The sequence below is a fragment of the Excalfactoria chinensis genome, chromosome 1 (genome assembly GCF_039878825.1).
Source record: "Excalfactoria chinensis isolate bCotChi1 chromosome 1, bCotChi1.hap2, whole genome shotgun sequence".
NCBI classification, from domain to species: domain Eukaryota; kingdom Metazoa; phylum Chordata; class Aves; order Galliformes; family Phasianidae; genus Excalfactoria; species Excalfactoria chinensis.
The window spans coordinates 166326475-166351572 of NC_092825.1; the positions used below are offsets into that span (position 1 = coordinate 166326475).

Sequence of the window (25098 nt, forward strand, 5' to 3'; positions counted from 1 at the left end):
CATCTAGTCCAACTGTCCTCCCATTAGCATTGCAACCACAAGCCACTAAACCTTATCTCGTAGCTCCTCATCCAGACACCTCTTGAATACTGCCAGGGATGGCGACTCTACCAGCTCCCTGGGCAGCCATTCCAGTGCCTGATAACTCTCTGAGAGAAAAAGATTTTCCTTATGTCTAATCTAAACTTCTTCTGGTACAATTTGTGGCCATTTCCTCAGATCCTGTTTGTTGTGTGGGAGAAGAAGCTGAACCCCTCCTCATCGTAACCTTTCTTCAGGAAGTTGTAGAGTGCAATGACGTCTCCCCTGAGCCTCCTTCAGACTAAACAATCTCAGATCCCCGAGCTGCTCTTCATAAGATGTGTGCTCCAGACTCCTCCTGGTTTCACTGCCCTTCTCCAGGTTCCAGGGCCTCAATGTCTTTCTTGTAGTGAGGGGCCCAAAACTGAACACAGTGTTTGAGGTGCAGCCTCACCAGTGCTGAGTACAGGGGGATGATTACCTCCCTGCTCCTGCTGCCCACACTATTTTTAATGCAGTCCAGGATGTTGTTGGCCCCCTTGGCTACCTGGGCACACTGTTGGCTCATGTTCAGATGAGCATCAACCAACACCCCCAGGTCCCTTTCCTCTTCACAGTCATCCAGCCCCTCATCCCCAAGCCTATAGCACTGCATGGGGTTATTGTGGTCAAAGTGAAGGACCTGGCACTTGGCCTTGTTGAACCTCATCCCATTCACCTCAACCCAGCGACCCTGCTTATCCCTCTGGAGGGCCGGTCTCTCTACCCTTGGGCAGATCGACACCACCTCCCAGGTGCAAGGAGGTCCAGGTCCCAGGTCATTTGCAAACTTACTGAGGTTACACTCATCTGGGTAATCAATAAAGATATTAAACAAGATGGGTCCCTGGGGGACGCCACTTGTAATGGGTCGCCAGCTGGACTCCATTAACCACTACCTGTTGGGCATTGCCCTCTAGCCAGTTCCTTACCCAAAGAAGGGTATGCCTGTCCACAGAATCAGAATCACAGAATTATCAAGGTTGGAAAAGACCTAAAAGATCATCCAGTCCAACCATCACCAGTACTTCCCAGCTAAATCATATCCCTCAACACAACATCCAAACGTTTCTTGAGCATTGGACTGGTCAGGTCCAGGTTACTGGCAGCCAGTTTCCCCAGAATACTGTGAGAGACCGTGTCAGAGGCTTTGCTGAAATCTAGGTAAACTATATCAACAGCCTTTCCCTTGTCTACCAGTCTGGTCACCCAGTCGTAGAAGGAGATGAGGTTGTTTGAGCACAATCTGCCCTTCATGAACCCATGCTGGCTGGGCCTGATCCCCTGGATGCCATGCACGTGCTGTGTGATCTCATCCAAGATGATTTGTTCCATAACTTTCCCTGGTTCCGAGGTCAGGCTGGCAGGCCTGTAGTTTCCCAGATCCCCGCTATGGCCCTTCTTGTAGATAGGAGTCACGTCAGCAAGCCTCCAATCCTCTGGGGAATCTCCAGACAACCAGGAGCATTGGTAGATGGTAGAGAGCAGCTTGGCAATCACCCCTGCCAACTCCATCAGCACCCTAGGATGGAGCTCATCTGGTCCCGTTTGCATGACTGTTGCTTAAGTCTGTATCTCTTAATCATGGAACTTTTGTTTGGCTAGCATCTTTACAAAGAAATATTTATATTATAGACTTTCAGGAACATGTTATGTCAAGCTATGTTCTCTGTGATCATGCATTCAAAATTCATTTTCAGTCCATATCCTTTGATACTTGTTAATTTTCTGAGGAGATAAATTTCCAAATATTGGGGAAAAAACCCCCAAAGTACCAATTCTAACCTCCTTTCTCCTTTGCCATGTCTATTTCAATATTATACTTAAACAGTAAACAAGATTTACATTTTGCAGTTTATCCAGTTGCTTCCCTTTCTGGGTCAGGAAAAAAGGGCTCTCTGCATTGTTGTTTGAAGAGGGTTATACACAACTGCACATTATATGAGGACTTGCAAATACCATCAGAGGCTCGGAGAAGGTTTACATTTGCACAGATGCTGAACATTAATGGAATACCAGTCTTTCTCCCAACTCTCTCACACATACTTTCCTTTGGCAATGACTTTCTACATGTATTGAATGAAATGTTTTCTGCTGTCTGACAGCACATGCCTTGCCTCATTTATAAATGCTCCTGCTGCTACAAAAATGTTGTGTGTCAGCTTGAAGGAATTAACTCCTGACTGTATGGGCAGCATAGGGTGGATGTTGACCTATACCAGCTGGGAACTGGAGATTAGATGGAAACACTCTGAATTCTCCCTATGGAAATTCACTGCAAGGTAATTAATCTCTTCCTTTAGTTTCAAGCCATTTGAGTAGACCGGTAAAGTTCTTCCCAGTTAAGGTAATGCCCAGCCTGTTCTTTTCCTCAATGGAATAATCTTGTGTCAAAGCTATAATATATTATAGATTTTTTTTTAATTATTATTATTATTTTTTTTTTAGCAGACACCAATGCAAGGAAGAAATTGAAAAAGTTTGTAGTTATTCAGTGTACTTACAGATACATATGTTAGTTATTGTATTGATTGCAAGATCTGCCCTTCATGAACCCATGCTGGCTGGGCCTGATCCCCTGGATGCCATGCATGTGCTGTGTGATCTCACCCAAGATGATTTGCTCCATAACTTTCCCTGGTATTGTGTTGGAAGAAAAGCAGAAAACCTCATTGGTCTTTTTCAGTTCTCCACGTGCTTACAAGCACTGTAATGCAGAAGGCAGTTTATAATTAGTAACGTGACTCACTTAATACTATGCCCTCTGAGGAAATGACTCTCCATACTCTTCAGTTCAATTCTCTGTTGTACTAACGGTCTTTTAATCTTGTGCCTGTTCTTCCAGAACTCCTGAGCTAATGTTAAGAAGTGGCTTCTAGCAAGTGTGAGGAGGAAGACAAGTCAAGACTTGACTTCACAAATAATCTTCCAACTTTGTTTCCAGAAGAAAGGAAGAAAAAGCAGAAACAGCAGCTGTGACACTTCACTCTTCTCCAGAAAAATTATTAGAAATCAATCACACAAAAGCATCGTCTTGAATTCAGTTTAAAAAAAACACAACTAAGTGAGATTTGCTTGAGTCTGTTCTTGATTATGAGAAAGGCAAAATCTGTGAACGATTAACACTGAGTTTTAGATGAAAACTGGAGACACAGCAAATGGTGAGACATAAAGCAGTTTTTTGGATTTAAGGGATGGACTGAAAACTAAGCTGAGTTTGGGCTTTCCGGTGTCCACTGAAGACGAGGTGATAAGCCACCAAGAAAAGAAGACTGAAAAATCATCTTCTAATTAATAAATCCAGAACTTGCTTCATGTTTCTATTGGGAAGATATCAAAGAAGAAGAGACAATGGAGATCAAGGATAAGAACAGGTAAATAATTTAATTCCTCTAAGCATTTTTTTTTTTTTTTTTTTTTTGTTAGGCTAACATATTCTTGCTCAACCCCCCATGGTTTACAGTAAGATGAGCACTGGGTTTGAAACTTATCTAGAATGTGTTTTTAAAAACATGCTACTTTAAATTTAAATAAGTGAGATTAATTGCTTTAGTTACAAAATCATAAGTAGGTGTCAGGTTCTGATGCATTTACATATTAATTATGCCCATGAAATCAATGAAAACTGCTTTAAAAAAGATAGTTCCTGTGAGATTCATAGTCTGACCTTCAATTTACATGTAGACTTCACTTTCACTACTGCATTTTAAAAAAAGCAAAAACAAGAGAAACTTTTCTTCTTGGTATTTCTAAGCAGTATGTTATGGGGAACAATGGATAATCTTGCTAGCAGCTGAAAAACATTGTGAGTTCTTTGTGTAGACAGTGTCTGAAAAAAAAAACTAGGAGATAAATATTTATTTGGATCTTAAACTATCACTGGAAATATTATTACTCACCATCAATGCATGAGGAGATGACAGCCTCCATTCCTCCATCCTCATACAGTTGCTGAGCTGCTCTCCATTGTATTTGTAAAATCCCTTCTGTCTGGTGAAGTCCCCAGAGACTGGCAAAAGGGAAATATTACTCCCATTTTTAAGAAAGGGAGAAAGGAAGACATGGGGAACTACAGGCCAGTGAGCCTCACCTCTGTACCTGGGAAGATCATGGAGCAGATCCTCTTAGAAGCTATGCTAAGGCACGTATAAGACAAAGGTGATTAGAGACAGCCAGCATGGCTTCACAAAGGGCAGATCTTGATTGACCAATATAGTGGCCTTCTATGATAGAGTGATGGCTTCAGTGGATGGGGGAGGGGCGAAGGATATCATTTAGCTGGACTTCTGCAAAGCCTTTGACATGTTCCGTCACCACATCCTTCTCTCTACATTGGAGAGGTGTGGATTTGAAGGATGGACTGTATGATGAATTAGAAAGTGGCTAGCTGGACTGTCATGGTTTTGTGCTGTCAAAAGCTAAAGGGTTGTGATTAATGGTTCTGTGTCAGGGTGAAGGCCAGTCATGAGTGGTGTCCCGCAGGGATCAGTCCTGGGACTGGTGCTCTTCAACATCTTTATCAGTGATATAGACAATGGCATCAAGTACACCCTTAACAAGTTTGAGGATGATACCAAGCTGGGTGGTGCCGTTGATATACTAGAAGGAAGGGAAGCCATCCAGAGGGACCTGGACAGGCTGGAGATGTAGGCCCATGTTAGCCTAGTGACTAATATGAACTGCTTTTACAAAAGGGCATCACTGATTAAGCTGTAGATGGGTTTTGCAGCAGTATCAAACACACAGAATGACAGAACTGGAGGGCTTGGAACGGATCTCTGAAGATCACCTAGTCCAACCCTTTGCTAAAGCAAGTTCCTTAGAGACCCTGCTGCGTTTAATCTCATTTTTATGTATTCACAAAAATCTTTGACTACTAAAGTGCTTTAAAGTGATCCATGATGGCAGGAAGAGAGTGCACTGCAGCAGTGTGATGCAGATGCTCAGAGAGGACACAGTCGCACCGTAGCTTCAGTTTCTGCAACCCATCACCTGCCCATCAGCACAAACTTGGGTAACTTTACAGTTGTCACACCCATGTTTCAATAGAAATTTTACAAGAATTGTAAAACATCTTGTCTTTGCTGAAGCTGGAGGGTAGCACACCACCAGCTCTGAGGGTACCATGGCCCCTGTAATTGCTTTGTGTCTCAGATCTGTCAAAATGAGCAAGCTAGCTTAAAGAATTCAAACAGTGAGGATTTGTTAAATTGGGTGATAATATTTGAACCAGGATAAAGGGTAGGTATAGATGTTCTACCAGAAATTCAAAAAGTAGAGTGAAATGCAGTGGGGTGTAGGAAGCTGGAAATACTTGACACCTTTCCTTCATGTAGGACAGAACATGGAAGAACATCCTCTGGCTCTTAAGGGATTCTTGTATATAAGCTAGAGCTCAGAGCAGTGTTTGCTCAAACATACCACAGCTTTGGAAGTAGACTTGTCTGGCAAACCAAGAGTCCCTTTCACTTCTTCTTTGTGTTTTCCCAGAAGGGGATAGCCTGCATTGTTCCTTCCCCTTTTCTACCCTTCCTTTCACAAGGCCTTCTTTGCATTTCATGATTTTACCTTTGTGCCACCCATCTATCTCCTGTGGTCTAATGGATAATCTGTTGTTTGTCTTTTTGTGTGTTTTAAAAACTGGTAGGAAGAAGGTAGAACTGATAGAGAATGAGCAGAATCTGTTGGAATAATTTTTTACTCAGAGGATGGTGAGGTGCTGGCACAGGTTGCCCAAGGAGGTTGTGGATGTCCTATCTCTGGAGGTAGTCAAGACCAGGCTGGATGGGATTCTGGGCAGCCCAATCTGGTGGGGCAGGGAGGCTAGATCTAGATGATCTTTAAGGCTCCCTTCAACCTAATCCATTCTACAGTTACTGGGTACTATCCACTTATTTGATGCACAGACATAAACAGATACTCTCAGAGGCCCTTGAGGTTGTGTGAAACTTCATTAAGTATTCTGAAATGAAAACAGGAGAACTGTCAGTGTAGTATGGAGGAAATGCCTTGGATAAACTGATTCTGTGTGTCCCATATGGAGGCCTGGACTGGATTAATTGTGATACTTTGGAACATACTTTAGGCACTGTAATCAACATGCAAATTTAACCTCTTGTTTTTGGGGTTGCAAAGTTGAAGTGGTTGTTCTAAATCCAGTCCTTCTGTTGTCACCAAAGGCTGCAAGAAAACAACTGTTATTAAAAAAATGTGCCAACAGCAGTCCTTGCAACACTGCAAGGACACTTAAGTCCCCCTTAAGGCAGTTCTCTGAAGAGTAATTGGAGTAATGGTTACTCTACCGTAGTTAAGAGTAAAGTTAGGTCTTCTCTTAAAGAAAATAATGTAAATTCACCGCCCAAAGGTAGACCTAAGGGGAAGTTTTACTTACACATTTGAGAAGATTTTGAAATTCTTCCATTTATTAGTGCCCTCTTGCTCTGCTGTTTATTAGCAAAGCGTATACAAGCTTCATGATCTCTTAAGGACTTCCCTTGACGTTTCCTCAGTGCCATCAAAGAACTGGCTTGAACATTAAAAGAAATAATTGGGAAAGTAAAAGTATTATATGGAAATAAATGCTGTCCTTGGCCCCTCTGCACTTAATTCGTTTGTTATTATTAGTGTTTCAGGAGTGTTCCATTTGTATAATACTTGGGCCCTGGAATGTATGTTTAGAAATACAGCATCTTGCAAAAGGAATAAGAACACTTTCCTCTAGTTCTTGCATATTTACTAGGCCATGATCATGCAGCTATTTGGCTTAGAAGCTGTCTATGATAGTTTCATATGAAGACTGAAGAGTAGGAGAACTGATTCAAACTTACTGCACCAAACTATATCGAGACAATTTCAGCAAAATACTTCAATTTTTGTAGCAGAATTTTGGGTAGTTTATAATCAAGTTTGCTTTGCTGGCCAAGTTGTCTTTTGTCAATTTTACTAGATTCAATTGATGCCTGTTTAGTGATTTTGGGTAAGAAAAACATAAAAAGCTGTTTTCTGTTAATGAAGCTATTCAAATAAGTAGAAACTTCCCACTCTCCAGAAAGAGGTGTTTTCCCAGTGAGTAGCACATGTGTCGTCAGCAGATGACATCAGCCAGTGATAGGTTTATACTCAAACTTCTTGAAAAGCTAAACAAGGATATAAAGCAAGCTGCTGGCAGTGACTGTAGACCAATGCAATCTATAGTCTCTGGCTAATGGGAAATATTTATGATGTAATGTTGAAAACATCTGTTAGAAACACTTAAAGAACTGGGTTTAAGAATGAAGTTAAGGGCTTACTGTGACAAAGAAATCTTTGGCTTTGTGTTTCCTACGTGCTGTCTCAAACAAATGTAGCTGTTGAGTCACATCTACTTGCCAGCACTGCAGAAAATCTGCTGCACTGGATGATACTGTACCGCAGCAGATTTTCTCTTATATCAGAAAGTGTACACTATTTGTCTCTCAGTATTCTTCCATTTGAAGACTTTATTCTATCTTTTTGTGCACAATTATAAGGAAGGACTGGGCTTGAATCCATCTCTTTCTGCTGCAGTGCACTTATTTTAAATTATTGTGAATATATGATCACATTGCAACACAGACTTCTCTGTGATAAGGGACATATTACCATTTAAATGTATTTCAATTTGTGTGATAAAATGCTTCAGTACTGCAGAGACTCCATTGTTTTTTTCTATTGTATGTCTGTTCATATATAGGTTATATGACCTTATTCTCAGCCAAACAGAACCCTTGTTTATGGACATAGGACAATTTCTGTATGTGGTTTTAAATCCAAATGCAATCTTTGGATGTGGTATCAGTTTTTCTTTGTTTTTCTTTGCTACTGAAATCAGCGCCTTCTCTTACTAGAAGTTTGTCATAAAATTGGTAACTTGAAATTTTGGCACCATTGTAATCAATATGGGATGCTTGTTCATCAACAGCAACATCTATCCAATAAAAAATATTAACAACAAGGGAGCAGAGCTCTAAAGAAGGTGCCAGAACTCTAAAAGTAAGCGTCATAACACAGCTCATTAACAACAGTTAATTCATTTCTGTATCAGTCATATTAAAACTTGACTTTGATAGATCTTAAGTATCAAGAGAAGTCTCTGAATGCTTCAACAAATTTGCTTAGTGCCACTGTTGTTCCCATCTAGGCTACTTTTGGAGATGTTGAACAGTATCAGGCAGTCTACCCAGTGTGATTGCCTAGACACCCTGCTTTGTACAAATTCTTAATCTCAGTAGTCAATATTTCAGCTCACCTTTCCATTCCCAGCTGATAGTTCTTCAGATCCCAGACATGAATGCTGCTACTGGCTACAGTTTCAAAAGCCACAATGAAGTTGAGGTTTATTTCATTCACTAATTTTATTCCATCTACATACTTGATCATAGCATCATATAGTGTTCTCTTCATTATTACATTTTTGTCCTTTGAGAATTTTATATGGATTCCAAGTGGATGCTCTCTGCAATATCTCAGATCTGAGATGAGATTTAGTGGCCTCCAATTCCTTTCAGCATCCTTTTAGATCTTCATAGATAGCCTTGCAGTCACATTGGTCTGCATTTGAAGACTCTGGTGAATCCCATCTGTCTATAAGGACCAGAGTAGTTGGATGTGGTGCTCAGGGACATGATTTAGTGGAGGGTTGTTAGGGTACTGTGGTTGGGTTGTGGTTGATCTTTAAGGTCTTCTCCAATTTGAGCAATTCTATGATTCTGTGAACTCCCTAGTTGTAGCTCCTAATTGTTGCTTAGTTCTCATCCTTGGCAGCTCCTCTCCTTCTCAAAATGTGTCAGAGATTGGGAACAGGCTTTGCTCATGCAGTGAGTGCTTAAGCTGTTTCCATGCAGATGGGCATTAAGTTGTTTCCCCCATCCATCAACATCCAGCTCAGGATTTTACAGAACTTCCCTTTGTAATGAGCATATTGCAGTCACTGAGCTGTGGTACAGGCTGAGTGAAAACAACTGCAGTGCAACCACTGCATCCTTTGCTTCTGCACCTTGAGAGGCTGGAGTAAGCTCTCTTTCCACAGGTTTTGTAAGGCATGAGGACTTAGCACAGGCCCTATGGGATAAAGTGGATGGTCTTTATCAGTAAGTATTCATGATCAAGCAAGCGACTGACAGAAAAAAATGAGGTTTCCTCCCGTGTTCCGTATCCTTCAGAAACGCGGAGTTTATTAACCCTAAGAGCGCTGGGCCTGGATGCCGGGCACTGCGTGAGACGGGGAGACACTGCAGTTTAAGGCCCCGTTTTCTCCTCCTCCTTCCTCTTCCTTCACGGCGCAGAGCTGAGGACGAGCTCCTCCCGCCCGCCGCCGAGCGGTCCCTCCCCTTCCCCATGTGGGGAGCGGCGGCGGCAGCGGGTAGCGGTCCTTTGTGCGCTGCGGGCATGTGAGTGGCGGCGGGACGGGACGGGACGGGACGGGACGGGTCGGGTCGGGTCGGGGTGGCGGGTACAGGCGCTGCCACAGCCTCTTCCCTGAGGCCCGCCGACACACACCGTACCCCAGCCGGGAGCTCCGGCTGCCGCCCCGGGCCTCCGGGTCGTGAAAGGCTGCGGGTGGGCTCTTGGGCAGCGCTCCTCAGGCGGTGTCTCTCTCTGTGTTGGCGCAGGCTGGCCCGGGTCACCGTCCTCCATGGCTGCCTGGGCTGCAGGACGTTCGAGCTGCCGCCCTCCGCGGATGTGGGCGACGTGAAGGCGCGGATCGACGCGGAAGCCGGCTTCCCTGCCGCCCGGCAGCGGCTGTGGCTCTGCGGGAGAGAGGTGAGAGAGGGGCGGGCGTGGGGCTTCTTGCCCGCCTCCCGGTTCCGGCATCGCCGAGTCTGCGACGGGGCGGAATTTGAGGTGTAGGCACGTGGGAGAGGGGGATGAACGAATGACCTTGTGATGTGGAAAGCATCGACGGGAGGTCGTCGGCTCAGTGCTGCTTGGTGAGCTCCTTCCGTGCTGCCTGGAGGTGCCGGCGGGGTGGGATGGGGCTGGGAGGGAAGGGCAGGGCAGGCTGGGACCTGGGCTGGCTTCATTGTGGCACAGGGATGCTCAAAGAGTGGCGAACCGAGTGATAATAGTTGTATTGTTCAAGGAACACCCTCTCTGACGCGTTTTAAGTTTTGAAGCCAATTACCCGTGTAGTACATATTTTATTTTCTAGCTGGGTTTTTCTGTCCTTGATTTTGTGCTCTTCAGGCCTTCCTGTTTTGGGAGAAAGTGGCTCTGCGTATCACTCTCTAAAACCCATCTGGAAGCTGAGATACCAGTGCTGCTCTGTCTGGCCCTGACCTCTGTGTTTTGGCAAGGAGCAGTCAGCAAACAGGCTGCAGTAACTTTTTAGATACGTGTTTCAGGTTAACGTATAGAAATATCCATGTGAACAGGCATTCCATACTGCAGTAACCTCAAAAATCCTTCTGAAACCTTCGAGTGCTTGGTTATTTTATACTGTAATTCTTTATTTTATTGCCGTGTCATTTTTTTTCTATCACAGCTGCTACAACATGTTAAAAAATATCCAGTATTTCTTTCTCACGTAGTGCCTTATAGAGTCATAGAATCATTAAGGTTGGAATGACCACTAAGATTATTAAGTCCAGCCATCAGCCTGTGACTGCTCTAAACCATGTCAGTCAGTACATCTACCCTTCTCTTGAAAACATCCAGGACGGTGACTCCACTACCTCCCTGGGCGTACTGTTGCTGTGAAGACTTCTTAAAACTGATGCAATTGAAAAGAAACATGTTTCTAATTAGTGTTTTAGAATTATAGCTCCGTGCTGTGGACTGGAACTTTTTGCTTATTAAATGTATTTTGTTTGTAAGCATCCCTGTGTGAGCACTTTTTCCTAGTGATTTTTTTTTAGTCACCTAAGAAAGTAGACCCGAACTTTACTGGAAACCGAGGCTAATGTAATAATACAACTTTACATAATAAAATTGTTAGTTTATTATCAATTAACTGAGACTAATTTCAACTGTTTTCAAATTAACTCAATACAACTTTACAGCAATTATAAATTTGTTATCCCCTTGTATCTGTGTGCTGCGTCATATATGACTGGGACTTCCGTAGTAGACTAAAACTGTAACAAAACCATGTTTTTCCCAATGGCTGCTGAGGAGTTTGTTGCTTAGTTTGCCCCCTGATTCTCTGAAGTGTTCCCAGTGACTCTCTTGGTTTGCATCTAGAGGTAAAAGTGAGATGAAATTGTCAAGCTTTTGTGGGATCTTCCAATGACATAATTTTCTCCACACCTCTTGTCTTCCTAGTTACTCTGAGTGATATATAGCTTAGGTCAAAACTATTTGTGTATTTATTTTCTTTATGGGCATGCGCATTAGAACAGCAACTGCATGCTTCCACATGTTCCCAGAACAAGTAGCTTCTCAAATGTAAAAAGAGGCTGTAGTTTGCACTTAGTAGGCTTCTGCAGACATTTTTCTACTTGATTTATTTGGAGCCAGTTTTTGGTCTTGTTACAGTCAGACCAGTGCATCATCTGAGTACCACCAGATAGGCATCAGGCAAAGAAAGACATCCTAGACCACAGACTCTGAAGTGCTGCTTGAACTGAATATTAGTTGTTGCAGAGTATTTGTGTACTTCTAGCTAAAGCCAGGCTTCATGGTATAAGTATGCATGGAATATAACTAAACTAGAATACATATGCTGCAGAGTGTTTTGACTAAGATCTGTTTTTCTGTTTCAGTTGTCTGATGATACCAAGATTGTAGATCTTCAAAGGTCTCAAAATCAAATTTTTCTAAAGCTCCAGTCAGAAGCGTTGAAAGGAGGAGGTATGAAAAATACATGTCTCTGTTCATGAGCTCCAAGGTCCAAACGTTTTCTAATGCAGTCTGTAGTTAATAGAAATTATTTTATCTTTAAATGGGAAGCAGTATTTTTTCTTGTATGTTGTAAGCATTCGTTTGTTGTTACAAGAGAATGAAACATGATAATGTATGGAGAAGGAAGTCCTTTTCCTGCAGTTATTTTATTTGGTGTGACAAAAAGGCTGCATTTCTTAGCTTAGTAAACCACAGATTTACAGACTGATGGCTTTCTAAAAATCACCTGTGAAAATGGACTCTGCGGTTCCATGAATGAAACATTTTTCTTTCTCTTTTTCAGTATATGGCTGTGATAGACTTCAAATAAAGATTTTTTTCCTCTTTCTAAACTGTTTTATTTTTTATTTTGGTCATGCAAGTATATGGGGAATACATTGTAAGTAGTTCTGTGGAAATCCTTCATGGAAAGGAGAAACTGTTGCAGTTTTTTGTGCTTGAAAACTTGGCTGTGAAATTTTCTGAAGAGATTCCACTGTAGGGATTCCGTGTTTAGAGAAAGCCCTTAACATTTCCTAGCTCACAGTGCCACAGTGCTTATGTAAAACAGTCTCAAGGGTCTGAAGGTTTTAATACCAGACTTCTGTGTGCATAAGTTCTAAGATCTTAGAGCAAGTGATTCAAGGTGATTCTCAGCAAGTAGATCTCATAGTCATCACTTTTTTTTCCACATTGGTGAGAATGCTGTTGTGCTGTTTTTTTTTTTTTCTTTGTTTGTTTTTTGTCATGTTTTTTTTCCATAGTATATGTAACGTGTGTTTGCATATGTATACTTGATTAACAAACACATGCAGAAGGGAGAGAGAAATAAGCATTAACAATTTTGAAGGGAAGTGATAGGTGAAGACATAGAATCATAGAATCACAAGGTTGGAAAGGACCTATAAGATCATCTAGTCCAACCGTCCTCCCTTTACCATACCTACAGAAAACCCCTAAACCATATCTCCTAGCTCCCTATCCAGACACTTCTTGAACACTGCCAGTGATGGCGACTCCACCACCTCCCTGGGCAGGCTATTCCAGTGCCTGACCACGCTCTGAGAAAAAAAGTTCCTTCTTATGTCCAGTCTAAACCCCTTCTGATATAACTTGTGGCCATTTCCTCGGGTCCTGTTTGTTGCCTGGCAGAAGAGGCCAAGATCCTCCTCATCACAACCTCCCTTCAGGAAGTTGTAAAGTGCAATAAGGTCTCCCCTGAGCACCCTCTTCTCCAGGCTAAACAACCCCAGGTCCCTGAGCTGCTCCTCATAAGACCTGTGCTCCAGACCCCTCACAAGTTTTGTTGCCCTTCTCTGGACACGTTCCAGGGTCTCAAAGTCATTCTTGTAGTGAGGAGCCCAAAACTGAACACAGTACTCAAGATGCAGTCTCACCAGAGCTGAGTACAGAGACATTAGTAGAGCCAGTTTTCCTTTTGGCATTACATCTACTGTTCATCTCAAATTTGCTTTTAGGGAACTGCTGTTTAGACTGGAGGTTGAACTGGTGAAGTTTGATACATTCATTCTATAATAAATCATTTCTCTTAGAGCAGGGGCTAACTGTGGAGTTCATAGAATGCTTATTCACCAGAACTTCAAAACTTGTTAGTAGCTTTCTGAGACTTTTCCTCCTGCACTGAGCACAGGGAGCACCCACACTAACACCAGGCCAGCACCACAATGTGCTAGAACAGGAAGTTTGTGCTGGAGACAGTGTATGCTGTATGAGTGCATGTCAGAAAGGATCATCTCTGGCTGTAAAATATTTAGAGACCTAGAATGCCGTCCTACAGTTCAAAAAGTAGTTGTCCCTTAGAAGTTGCTGTGTTTGAACTTTCAGTAGCTTGGAATTGGGATATAAATGACGTGAAACCTTAGCTATCAAGTTTGTTTCACCTAGATATGAAACCTCATACTGACATTAATATCAACTCCTTTTATTTATTTATTTATTTATTTATTTGGATGTTATAATGTCAGGTCTTAAGTTAATGTAAAATAAGATTTGAAGTAATTGTTTGGTATATTTTCTTAAATCTGAAAGTAATTGCATAGTAGAATAATACAATTTTTCTTTGTATCTGTTTTCAGGTCGTTTTGGACAAACAACTCCACCACTTGTTGATTTTCTTAAGGATATTTTAAGAAGATACCCAGAAGGAGGACAGATTCTTAAGGTAAACAATAAATGGTATTTTTAGAAGAAATTAATGTGCATGACACACTACTATTAGTTTAATGCTTTTTGGCAAATCTTTATGGAAGATTTGAAGTACTGAAATTTGACTTTATCAGATATCATTTGAGTTGAGTAGATATATATTTCTATTTCTATAAAGCAAAGTGGGTTGTGTTTTTATGTTGTTTTTTTTTTTTGTGTTAGTCTCTGAGCTTGCTTGTCACCAATACCATTAAAATTAAGAAAAAAGAGATAGATAAAACGCTGATGTTAATTTATGTCATGAGATCTTGGACTTAATTATATGTGAGTGAGCTATATAAAACGGTTTCTTTTTGCTTGCTATCTTATTCATTTCTGCTGTAAACTATGAAAGAAAGTACATAATAGCTTATGCAATTCTGTGGGACTTAACTTAGTATAAGATTGGGATGAGCCTGAAAATCCAATATTAAATTTTGCTATGGAATTCCATGTTAAATAAATACGTTTTTCCTCTGTGCTTAACTATGGTATCACAGAGTCTCATGATTAGGTTAAGTACTTATAAGAGACATCTTTGAGTGACTTTTGAAAGACTGTTTTGGAGCAGTGTAAATAATGAACTCATCGATTTTCTTTAGGCATAAAAATATTCTAGAAATAGGTTATTACAATAAATGAATGCCAGTTTTTCTTTGAAACTGAAGTTAGTGTTCATTATGTACTTAATAATTTGTCTAGGAGACTTCAAAGTATGCTGGCACTAGGGCATGTTATGTTGCAGTGCTCAGTGTTTGAATGCTGAGTATTACATGTGCAAGACAAACGTTGAAAATCACAGCATTGACTTAAGAGCTAAATTTTTTCAGTAAATAAGATGGGAAAGGTAGGATGAGCTTTACCTCACTTCACTCTAGACGTCTCAAAACACAGATAATTCTGAACACTTCACTCTAATTTCAGGAATTTTAGCAAGAGAAAACTTGTCTTATTTATTGTAGCTTTCTGTGCTAATGTGTTGAAGTGCCAGTTTTACTTTTGAAGAGCATTTCATGTGACCATTTCGTGTTTTATTATCGTACTTCTGTTTAGAATGCCTCATGGCATGGATGGTAGGGAATTTATCCCTCTAGTATGTAGGAATTCTAGGTTCTGACTACAATGGGATTTGGTGCAGATGTGTATCTGTCTGTTCATAGAAAACACACTGATAAAATGGGTGACAGAAGATGACAAACCCTTTTGTCTTGGAAGGTTTTCTTTGCAACCATGGAACTAGAAGTTGTTTATTTTCAGTATGGGTATGTAAGTTATAGATGCTTTCAATTGTTTTGTCAGCTTGCATCAAGGACATATTTTTTGAGAGTACCCATCCTATGAATGGACACCTACCATTTTTACTGTGTATTCCTGAATGCTAGTTGAATCTGTAAGATGCATTTGCATTATGAAGGGTTCATATTTTCTTAAAAAGCGAAGCTCAGTTTCTCCTTCCAGCATGAAACAAAGTAGGGTAATGCCCTTAGAAATCAGACAGGTAGATCTAATATTATAAATGTTCATCTTTTCATGTTTGTATAGTTCAGTGTTAACTGACTGTTAAGAAGGGCTTATTACTAGGAATTTTCCTGGTCTGTTAAATTTTATTTCAATGTTAATGTTCTTCCAGTACATTGCTGTTAAAGTCAGACATAGCAGATCCAGAGCGTGCCACAGAATGAGTACATGTCTTTGGCTACCTGCTGGTTTCCCTGCTTATTTCATGTTTCTAGAGACCTCGACTATTTTACATCTTCTTGCATGATTGTGTTAATTCTTTTAAAGAATTTATTTTTATTATTATTATTTTTTTAATGAAGTACTGCATGTAGTGATTCTGTTGAAAGCGTATGCTGAACTGGGTGTTTTTCTTGCTATCTTGTCTTGATTTTAAATGATGTAGAACTGACAATATAGATTATTTTGGTTAATTTCATAATGTACCTTATTATATTGTCATTAATATATTGAATGTATTGTCATAAAGTGAAAAACTGAGAGCTTATTGCTTTAAAACTCTATACTAGATATCAATGAATTTGTTACTCATTTATTACTGCTCACTGCTGCCAACAGTGTATTAGAATCCAACCTGAATGCTCATCTTGCAAGCAGCCCTTTTATTCTTGTGAATGATTGCAGAAAATTTATGTTGTATGTTATGTTTTGATGTGATGTGCCCACCTAGACAGCTCTTCAATTCAGCTAAGAGATCTTCTTATGCAAAAGTTAATCACATGTACCCCCATGCACATAGGCATATATCTGGTACATTTTTGGAGGCCTGATGTTCACTGATGATCCAGTATAAATAGAGTATTTTGTGAATTTCTCATTCTGCAGGTGTTCATAATTATGCTAAGGAGTTTATGGAAGATGATACTAGATGGACATATTTTATCAATGTAGTTTATAATTAGCATAGTAAACTACTTTATTGACATTTCAGTTATTAGATTTTTCCATGGCTCTCACTGCTACTAACTTTATTTAACAAATATTCAATCTTAATAAAAGTCTCTTTCTACTCAATGGACTTTGACTGGTGACCTCTCTTGATTTCATTACTTAAAGAGATACTGCTCAGAAATGTCTTGCACCTCATTGCTATGAATGTTGACTTAAATTGAATTTAGTTAATGCAAAGAAGAATGCTGTATATTCCCCCTTCACATCTATTTGCCTGATACCTGTCTCACAGTTGCATGGTCTTAACAATAAATTTTGACTTCTTTCTTTTTTTTTATTTTCAATCTTCTTCTATCTTGTATTATTTTAAGACTTATTATATAACTCTGACTTGGGAAAATAGTTCTTACAGTAACAGTTTAGTAGTTTACTTCTGAAATGTATACATGCAGGTTGTGTGTGATACTTGAGCTCCGAATTCAAATCATGGTTACAGTATTTGAGTGTTCCTTTTATAGTATTATATTTTCTACTGCTTCAGTTGGAAAGCCATGGCTACAATAAGCATAAAATTACTGCATTACATCTTATCTTTATTTGTTTTTATTGTTGTTGTCAGGAACTGATTCAGAATGCAGAAGATGCTGGTGCCACAGAGGTTAGGTTTTTATATGATGAAACTCAATATGGAACAGAAACTCTGTGGTCCAAGGACATGGCACAGTATCAGGGTAAATACACTTCATGCTGATTTTGTCCATTCTTTGGTATATATGTGGTTCTATGATTTTTTTTTTTATTTTTATTTTTTATTTATTATTTATTTATTTATTTATTTATTTTTTTCCCCTGTGTGGAGTTGACTATATTGGGATGGCTCCATTGCTGCTTCAATCTTTTAAGTTCTAATGTTGATAATTCTTTTCCAAAGGAAATCTTTAGTATTGAAGGCCATATTGTCCTTCTGCAAGCTGTCAGTTGCAGTTTTCGAAGTTCTTCCAATTATTCTGTTTAAGAAAGTCTTCATGTTCTTCTTTATTCTAAGACACTTTTCCTAGAGATATGTCTATCTCTAGGTTTATTTCTCTGGGAAAAAGTACCATGTATAGTGGTAAGTCTTGCATCTGGTTTTTGCTACTCTTCTGCTTATACCTCCCTTTCATCACCAAGGACAATCTGAGATCGGCTTGAGTTGTTGCTTCCCCATTAAACTAGCAGGCACATAGTTCAAAGAAATGCTTTCTCAGGTTTGTAAATTCATTCTCTAGAAATTTTCAGCAGTGAATAGTTTTATGCTGTCATCTTTTTAATGCTTGCCTATGTATTTTAGGGCCAGCATTTTATGCATACAATGATGCAGTTTTCACACCCGAGGACTGGCATGGTATACAGGAAATTGCTAGAAGCAGGAAGAAAGATGATCCCCTGAAAGTTGGAAGATTTGGGATTGGCTTTAATTCCGTTTATCATATAACAGGTACATTCAGTAGATATTTTCATCTTAAAATAATGTCATTTAAAATGTTTAAACCACATATTCAACAAGGATGTAATACTGCCTATATGGTTCATTTTAAGGTCCTTAGCAAAGTTTATCTGAAGAGTACTGATGTTTTTCTAAAACCCCACAAAGGCATCTTTTTTTTTTTTTTTTTGAAGCTTTGGAGAATTTGCTTCTTCTACTAACATAATTGTGTACTTAGTCCCTTATGCTGAAATGAACATTCCTCTACGTCATTACTTCAGTTATGTGCTGTAGTTCACATTATAGAAGGTTGTAATGTAGGGTGAGTATACAAGCAGAAGCATGTCGTCTAAGTGGGTCACTGCACCAAAACTTTTATGCAAGTTCTTTATATAATAAGCAGTGATGTTTATTTCATGCTGAAAAGTAATGGAGAGATTTATACATGTTGAGAAAGATTTTTCCAAAAAAATGTGTGCCACACCAAACCGTGACAAAAATAAAAATAACTTCATTAACTGGGAAAATTAAGTATGGAAATCCATTATTCTTACAGAATGCTTTACTAATGTGTAGTGAAAAAGTAGATAAAAGCTAATAGTGCCTACAGCCTTTGTAGTAGTTATAATAATACATGATAAAGACAGAATTTTTCTCAAACAACGTATTTAACTTGTGGCTCCTATGAAGGGAATTAACAAGGCACAAGATGTTTTCTCATTTTATTTAGTACAGAGTTCATAAAGTCTTAAAGTTAATACATTCAGTGGTTTGATATCTGGTATGTTATCTTTTTAAATGGGCCTTTAAGATCTGCCAAGTACAAGTGTAATGGGATATATTTTTGGCAAAGTACATTTTCTTAAAGTATTTTAAATGTCGAAGTATACAGCTGAGGAAAAACTCCACTTTATCTTGCTCTCTATCTGCTAAAATTCAAATAGTTGTATGACTGTATATTGCAGAATAGGGATGTGGTTGTTTCTCCCTGTCAATAAATACTGAGTTATGTTAGAATTTTGCTAGGTTCATCGTTGCTTTAGAATGTTGGTGTTTCTTGCCCTTATTAAATTCTGTCTATAAAACTGTATTTGAAAATGCTCTGTTAGGGTTATTAATATATTTTGGTTTTCTTTCATGCAGATGTTCCTAGTATTTTCAGTGGTGACCAAATTGGAATGCTGGATCCCCATCAAACCCTCTTTGGACCTCATGAATCAGGCCAGTGTTGGAATCTAAAGGAAGACAGCAAGGAAATCAATGAACTTACAGACCAGTTTGCACCATTCATTGGTGTGTTTGGCAGCACTAAGGAGACTTTTAAGAATGGAAACTTTCCTGGTACATTTTTTCGCTTCCCGCTTCGATTGCAGCCATCCCAACTGAGCAGCAATGTTTATGACAAGCAGAAGGTTTTGGAACTGTTCGAATCCTTCAGAGCAGATGCTGACACAGTATTGCTCTTCTTAAAGAGCGTTCAGGATGTTTCATTGCATGTTAGGGAGGCTGATGGAACTGAGAAGCTGATCTTTAGAGTGACTGCTAGTGAGAACAAAGCCTTGAAACATGAAAGACCCAACTCTATAAAAATCTTAGGAACAGCAATAAATCAGTATTGTAAGGGAGTTCCAAGCAATAGCATAACATGTGTGACATACCATGTAAATATAGCTCTAGAAGATGAGAGTGTTAAGGATGCACAGAAAACGTCTTGGTTAGTATGTAATTGTGTAGGTGGCCGAGGAATGTGTACTGAACTGGATTGCTTAGCAGATGACTTGAAATTTGTTCCTACTATTGGAATAGCCATGCCTTTATCATATAATGAGAAGGATAAAGGAGCTGTAGCAGACTTCTCAGGAAGAGCATTTTGTTTCTTGCCTTTGCCTCCAGGTGAAGAAAGCAAAACTGGTCTGCCTGTCCATGTTAGTGGTTTCTTTGGTCTCACAGACAATAGAAGGAGTATCAAGTGGCGTGAGCTGGATCAATGGAGAGATCCAGCAGCTTTGTGGAATGATCTTCTTGTGGTGAATATTGTGCCAAAGGCGTATAGCACCCTTATTTTGGAAGCTATCAAACGAATGGAGACTGAGGAGAATTCGGATTTTCCATTGTCAGCTGAAAGAATTTATGGTTTATGGCCTGATGAGAACAAAATCAGGGTTCCCTGGAAACCAATTGTAGTACCTCTCTTTAAAGAGCTGCTTCAGCATACAGTTATTTACTCAGTGAGTAATCAGTGGATGAAAGTGGAACAGGTGTACTTTTCTGAAATGGATGAGAGTTTGGAGTACACACAATCGGTTCTCAACTACCTCCAGAATTCAGGGAAGCAGATTGCCAAGGTACCAGCAAATATTGCTAGTGCAGTGCATTTTACTACTTGTACTGTTAAAGCTGTGAAAAAATTGACTCCTGCAGTTGTACGGCAAGTGCTAAGGAAATCTGGACACAGTGGACCTCCTGAAGAAAAGCTTCACCTCCTTCAGTTTGTGCTTTCTGATGGAGTGTACAGTGAGCTCATTGGATTGGAGCTTTTGCCACTACAGAATGGAAATTTTATTTCTTTTTCCTCATCTGTGTCAGAACAGGATATTGTTTACATAACCTCAGAAGATTTTCCCAGGTATATGAAATATTTTAAAAATTGCTTTTTAGTTTAAATGCTAAAGAACTTCAGACTGTTACATACTTATTAGCAAATAAGATGTTATGCAGCAGCCTATAATGTAATGAAATACTGCATGCACGTAACTCAATATCTGGATTAATGCATATGTTTGTATGTACATGTCTCATTTGAAAAGTTTGAAAGCTACTTGCTTTTATAACTTTGTAAAGTATAATGTGATCTAGGCTTTAGCAGAATGCCACAGGACATACATCAAATTAGGAAGTACATTAAATTTAAAGGCTATGAGATAGCTTTAGGCTTTTTTTTTTCTTTTATCTGTAGTTGTTCCTCCTTGTCTCCCATTTGTGTGTACGGAGCCACCCCTCCTTTTCCTTTCAATCATTTTCAGATTCTTGTTGGTAAGCTGAGCGGCTATGGGGTAAATTAATGGACCTCTGCTGACTGAGAACTGGATGAATGGCAGAGCTCAGAGGGCTAGTTGAAGGGCTGTGGCTAGTAGTGTTCCTCAGGGACTGGTGCTGGGTCTGGTCTTGTTCAACATATTTATCAGTGATCTGGATAAAGGGATAGAATGAACCATCAGGAAGTTTGCTGCTGGTACAAAGCTGGGAGGAGCAGCTGACAGAAGGCTGTACTGCTTTTCAGGGCGACCTTGACAGGCTGGAGTGTTGGGTGGAGCGGAACCTTATGAGTTTCAACAGGGACAAGTGTAGAGTTGTACTTCTGGGGAGGAATAACTAAATGTATCAGTACAGATTAAGGGCTGGTATGCTAGAAAGGAATTCTGTGGAGAAGGAACTGAGTGTCCTGGTGAACAGGTTGATCATGGGCTAGCAGTGTGCCCTGGTGACCAAGATGGCCAGTGGTATCTTGGGGTACTTCAAAAAGAACATGTCCAGCAGGATGAGGGAGGTGATCTTCCCCCTCTGCTCTGCCCTGCTGAGGCTACATCTGGAATACTTCCAGTTAAAATAGTGTTAACCAATGTATGCACTCAGAACAATGTCTGAATAGTTGGATTTTTGTGAAGTCCTGGATTTACATGGTGTATTTTTTCTTTCTGATAATCTTTGAGACATAAAATGTCATTTTACTTTTTTTTTTTTTTTTCTTTAGAATACAAATAGATGAAAATAGTATTATGCTATCTTTTTCTATCAAAAGAAGCTTTGCTTATACCTGCTTTGATAAGAAGAATAGTTGGAATATATAGCTTCTTACTGCTCTCTTTCTTAAGTTCTTATTTCCTTTTTTTATAGGAAAATATCCACTGACAGCCCAATATACATGTGACTATATTGCATGCAACAATTACCATGATGATTTCCATGCTGGTAATTTCTGTATTGAAGCATACATGAATTAAATGCTTTGCTGAAAACATTTATTTATTTTTTTTTTAAATGTTGTGTTAGATCACTGTTTCCTGGCCTTGAAGGGAGGTTACTTTCTGATGACCTGAAGCCTGAGGTTCTAGCTGCTTTGAAAGAAGCTGCCAAAAGCAGAGGTAATGTCTTTTGTAAACTCATACAGTGAAATAGATTGCTAATTGTTGAACAGACTAGTTCTGAACTCAAGTTATCTTCTTTGAAATTGAGTTCACATTGGTAAGCTGATCATCTCAAAAACAAAACAAAACAAAACAAAAACCAACCTGAAAAGCTGTAGACTGAATTGTAAGTGGCATAAATGAAAATTATGAATGAACAAAATGGGAAGATCTAAAGGTATATATAAAAATTGACAATATAAGAATTAAGAGGAGATATCTCAATGCAAATTTTTTACGTACATTATTCTTTTTCTTAACGTGGCCTGAGTTCTATGTTAACATGTCTTATGCTATCATTATGTGCAATAGCCATGTCATTTTTTTTAATTCCAGAGAAGGGCAACGAGGCTCCTGAAGGGCTTGGAGAATCAGCCCTACGAGGAGAGGCTAAGGAAGCTGGGGCTGTGTAGTCTGGCAAAAAGGAGGCTGAGGGAGGACCTTATCGCCCTCTTCCTGTACCTGAAAGGTTCTTACAGTGAGAGTGGGGCAAGTCTCTTCTCACTAGTTACAAATGACAGGACGAGAGGAAATGGCCTCAAGTTGCACCAGGGCAAGTTTAGGTTGGATATCAGGAAGAACTTCTTTACAGAAAGGGTAGTTAAGTACTGGAATAGGCTCCCCAGGGAGGTGGTTGAATCGCAGTTTGGATGTGGTGCTCAGGGATATGATTTAGCAGAGAGTTTTTAGAGTTAGGGTACTGGTTAGGCTGCGGTTGAACTTGATGATCTTCAAGGTCTTTTCCAACCTGGGTAATCCTATGATTCTGTGATTCTATGATTATGGATCATCATTTATCTTGCAACCACAGGTGATCACATCCATGCTTTCTAAAGATGTATCTATAAAAAACCAAACCATCCATGGCTGGATGCATGCTGTAGTCCATATCATTTTGTTAAATATTTCTCAAGTCTTAATTTGTAACTTTTGATTGTGTGAAAACAGGCCTACGGGAGTTCTTCTGATCTTCAACCAAATAGTTTGTTTACCAGAAAACTTGCTGCTTTTGTAGATATGATGCTTCTGTGTTCAATTGCTTTCACTGTTAATTTTTTGCCCTTTTTTCTAGACATTGTTAGTTTAATTTACATTTCTGCACTTGCATCTCATTATGCGTTTGATAGTTAAATTTGAATTCTGTCTCCAAAGCTTTTGTTTTTCTTTCTCCAAACAAGTCACACTTGAACTGTTTTTTTAAATAATATATATATGGTGAGATATTTTATTATTCAGTCTCTAGAAAATGTGCCTTTAAGAAAAAGATTCTTCTCTCTCTCTCTAAATTATCAATTTTATCAGAATTCTTATTTAAACTGATCAAGATGGCCATAGTGGGATAGATGGATGACAGATCATATGGAGAAAAGGAAAAAAAAATTGAAAAATGTTAGTTCCTCACAATGATACCTTAAATTGGTTTTTGAGGTGTAGTGTCTCTTTCCAAGTGAGTTTCACAAGACAGTTCAAAATTGTGCTTAAATAAGAAACAACCAAAAGCAAAAATCACCTGAAACCAGGTTTTGGCATACTGTCAGCTTAAATACATTGTAAACAGAAAGCAGAGATTAAAACAAAAGAAAAAAAAAAGCAATAAACCAGTCTCTTTGAGAGTTCTTCTAGGACATTCCTTCATTTTCTGGGTTGGTCTGTGAATCTGGTTCCTAGAAAGATCTGGGTTGCATTTGAATCCTGACATCCTCCTATCTTCTTTGTTTAACTGTTTCTTTGACCTGCATTCTTCCAGGGACTTGTTTTTGGTTGGTGATGTGCCTCTTATTGATTAGAAGGGCTTACTTGTCATATTTATGTAGAAATGTAATTTTCTAAATCTAGAAATGCCTGAGGATTTCAGGTGACCTTTTGTGAGCTTTTGTGGCCTACTTTTTATTCCACCTTCTTCTAAATTGTGTCATTCTAGGATTTTACGTAATTGTAAGAATCACAGAGTTGTAGGAGTTGGAAGGGACCTCTAGAAACCATTGAGTTCAACCCCCTGGCAAAGCAGGCTCCCTAGACTGGCTTGCACAGGTAGATGTCCAGGCAGGTTTTGAACATTTCCATAGAAGGAGGGTCCACAACCCCTCTCTCTGGACCATCTATTCTAGTGCTTTGTCACCCTTACTGTGAAAAAGTTCATACACATAGTTGTGCAGAACTTCCGTGCTTCAGTTTGTGGCCATTTCCCCTTGTCCTATTGCCACATGCCACTGAAAAGCGTTTGGCCTCGTCCCTTTGCCTCCCATACCTTAGATATTTATAGATGTTGATCAGATCCCAGTCTTCTTTTCTTAAGACTGCACAGACCCAGGTCGCTCAGGCTATCCTCATAAGAGATCCTTCAGGCCCTTTATAATCTTAGTGGATCTCCACTGGACTCTTTCCAGGAGATCCCTGTCTGTTTTGTACTAGGGAGCCCAGAACTGGACAGGGTACTCCAGGTGAGGCCTCACCAGGGCAGAATAAAGTAAGGCATACCTACAGTACATGCTTTTAAGATCTTGCCTCTCAAGATAGTGTAACTAGAAACTATATCAGAGAGATTCCCAATACAATTGCAGAATATACATGTTTTTGCACTGCTTCTTTAGGAATATAGGTTACAGGTTTTGGTTTTTTTGTGTGTTTCACAATAATAACCAAATATTATTTTTTTCTCTCCCAAGATATGTACTATACTTTTGTAGTTAATAATTGTTTCAATATGTTCTGTATGTTAATATATAATTGACTAGGTTTTTTCTAAATGAATTTGATTATATTTTAGCCCAACAGCTTCTCTGGGGATTTTCAGGTATGGTTATTAACTAAAAATGTACTGGTTTGTATTGAAGCTTGGTTTTTGTGTGAGTTTGATTGGCTATTTTCATTACTTACACCTCTTTTTTTTTTTTTTTTTTTTTTTTTTTTTTTTTTTTTTTTTTTTTTCCCTATAAT

General features: G+C 39.4%; 1 protein-coding gene across 2 annotated transcripts in view; it reads left to right on the forward strand.

Annotated features, from left to right (window-relative positions):
* SACS (sacsin molecular chaperone) overlaps nucleotides 1-25098 on the forward strand; it is a 55271-nt gene that overhangs the window by 15831 nt on the left and 14342 nt on the right. Inside the window, exons 2-9 of one of the 2 annotated variants that reach the window (XM_072326519.1) lie at nucleotides 2906-3434; nucleotides 9690-9840; nucleotides 11781-11868; nucleotides 13995-14080; nucleotides 17132-17243; nucleotides 17843-17989; nucleotides 19121-20603; nucleotides 22028-22119. In XM_072326519.1, coding sequence (XP_072182620.1) covers nucleotides 3412-3434; nucleotides 9690-9840; nucleotides 11781-11868; nucleotides 13995-14080; nucleotides 17132-17243; nucleotides 17843-17989; nucleotides 19121-20603; nucleotides 22028-22119 — 2182 coding nt within the window. In that variant the 5' untranslated portion in view covers nucleotides 2906-3411. Of the gene's footprint in view, nucleotides 1-2905; nucleotides 3435-9236; nucleotides 9468-9689; nucleotides 9841-11780; nucleotides 11869-13994; nucleotides 14081-17131; nucleotides 17244-17842; nucleotides 17990-19120; nucleotides 20604-22027; nucleotides 22120-25098 lie in introns of those variants that run through there. The other variant, XM_072326520.1, reaches the window with a different exon arrangement.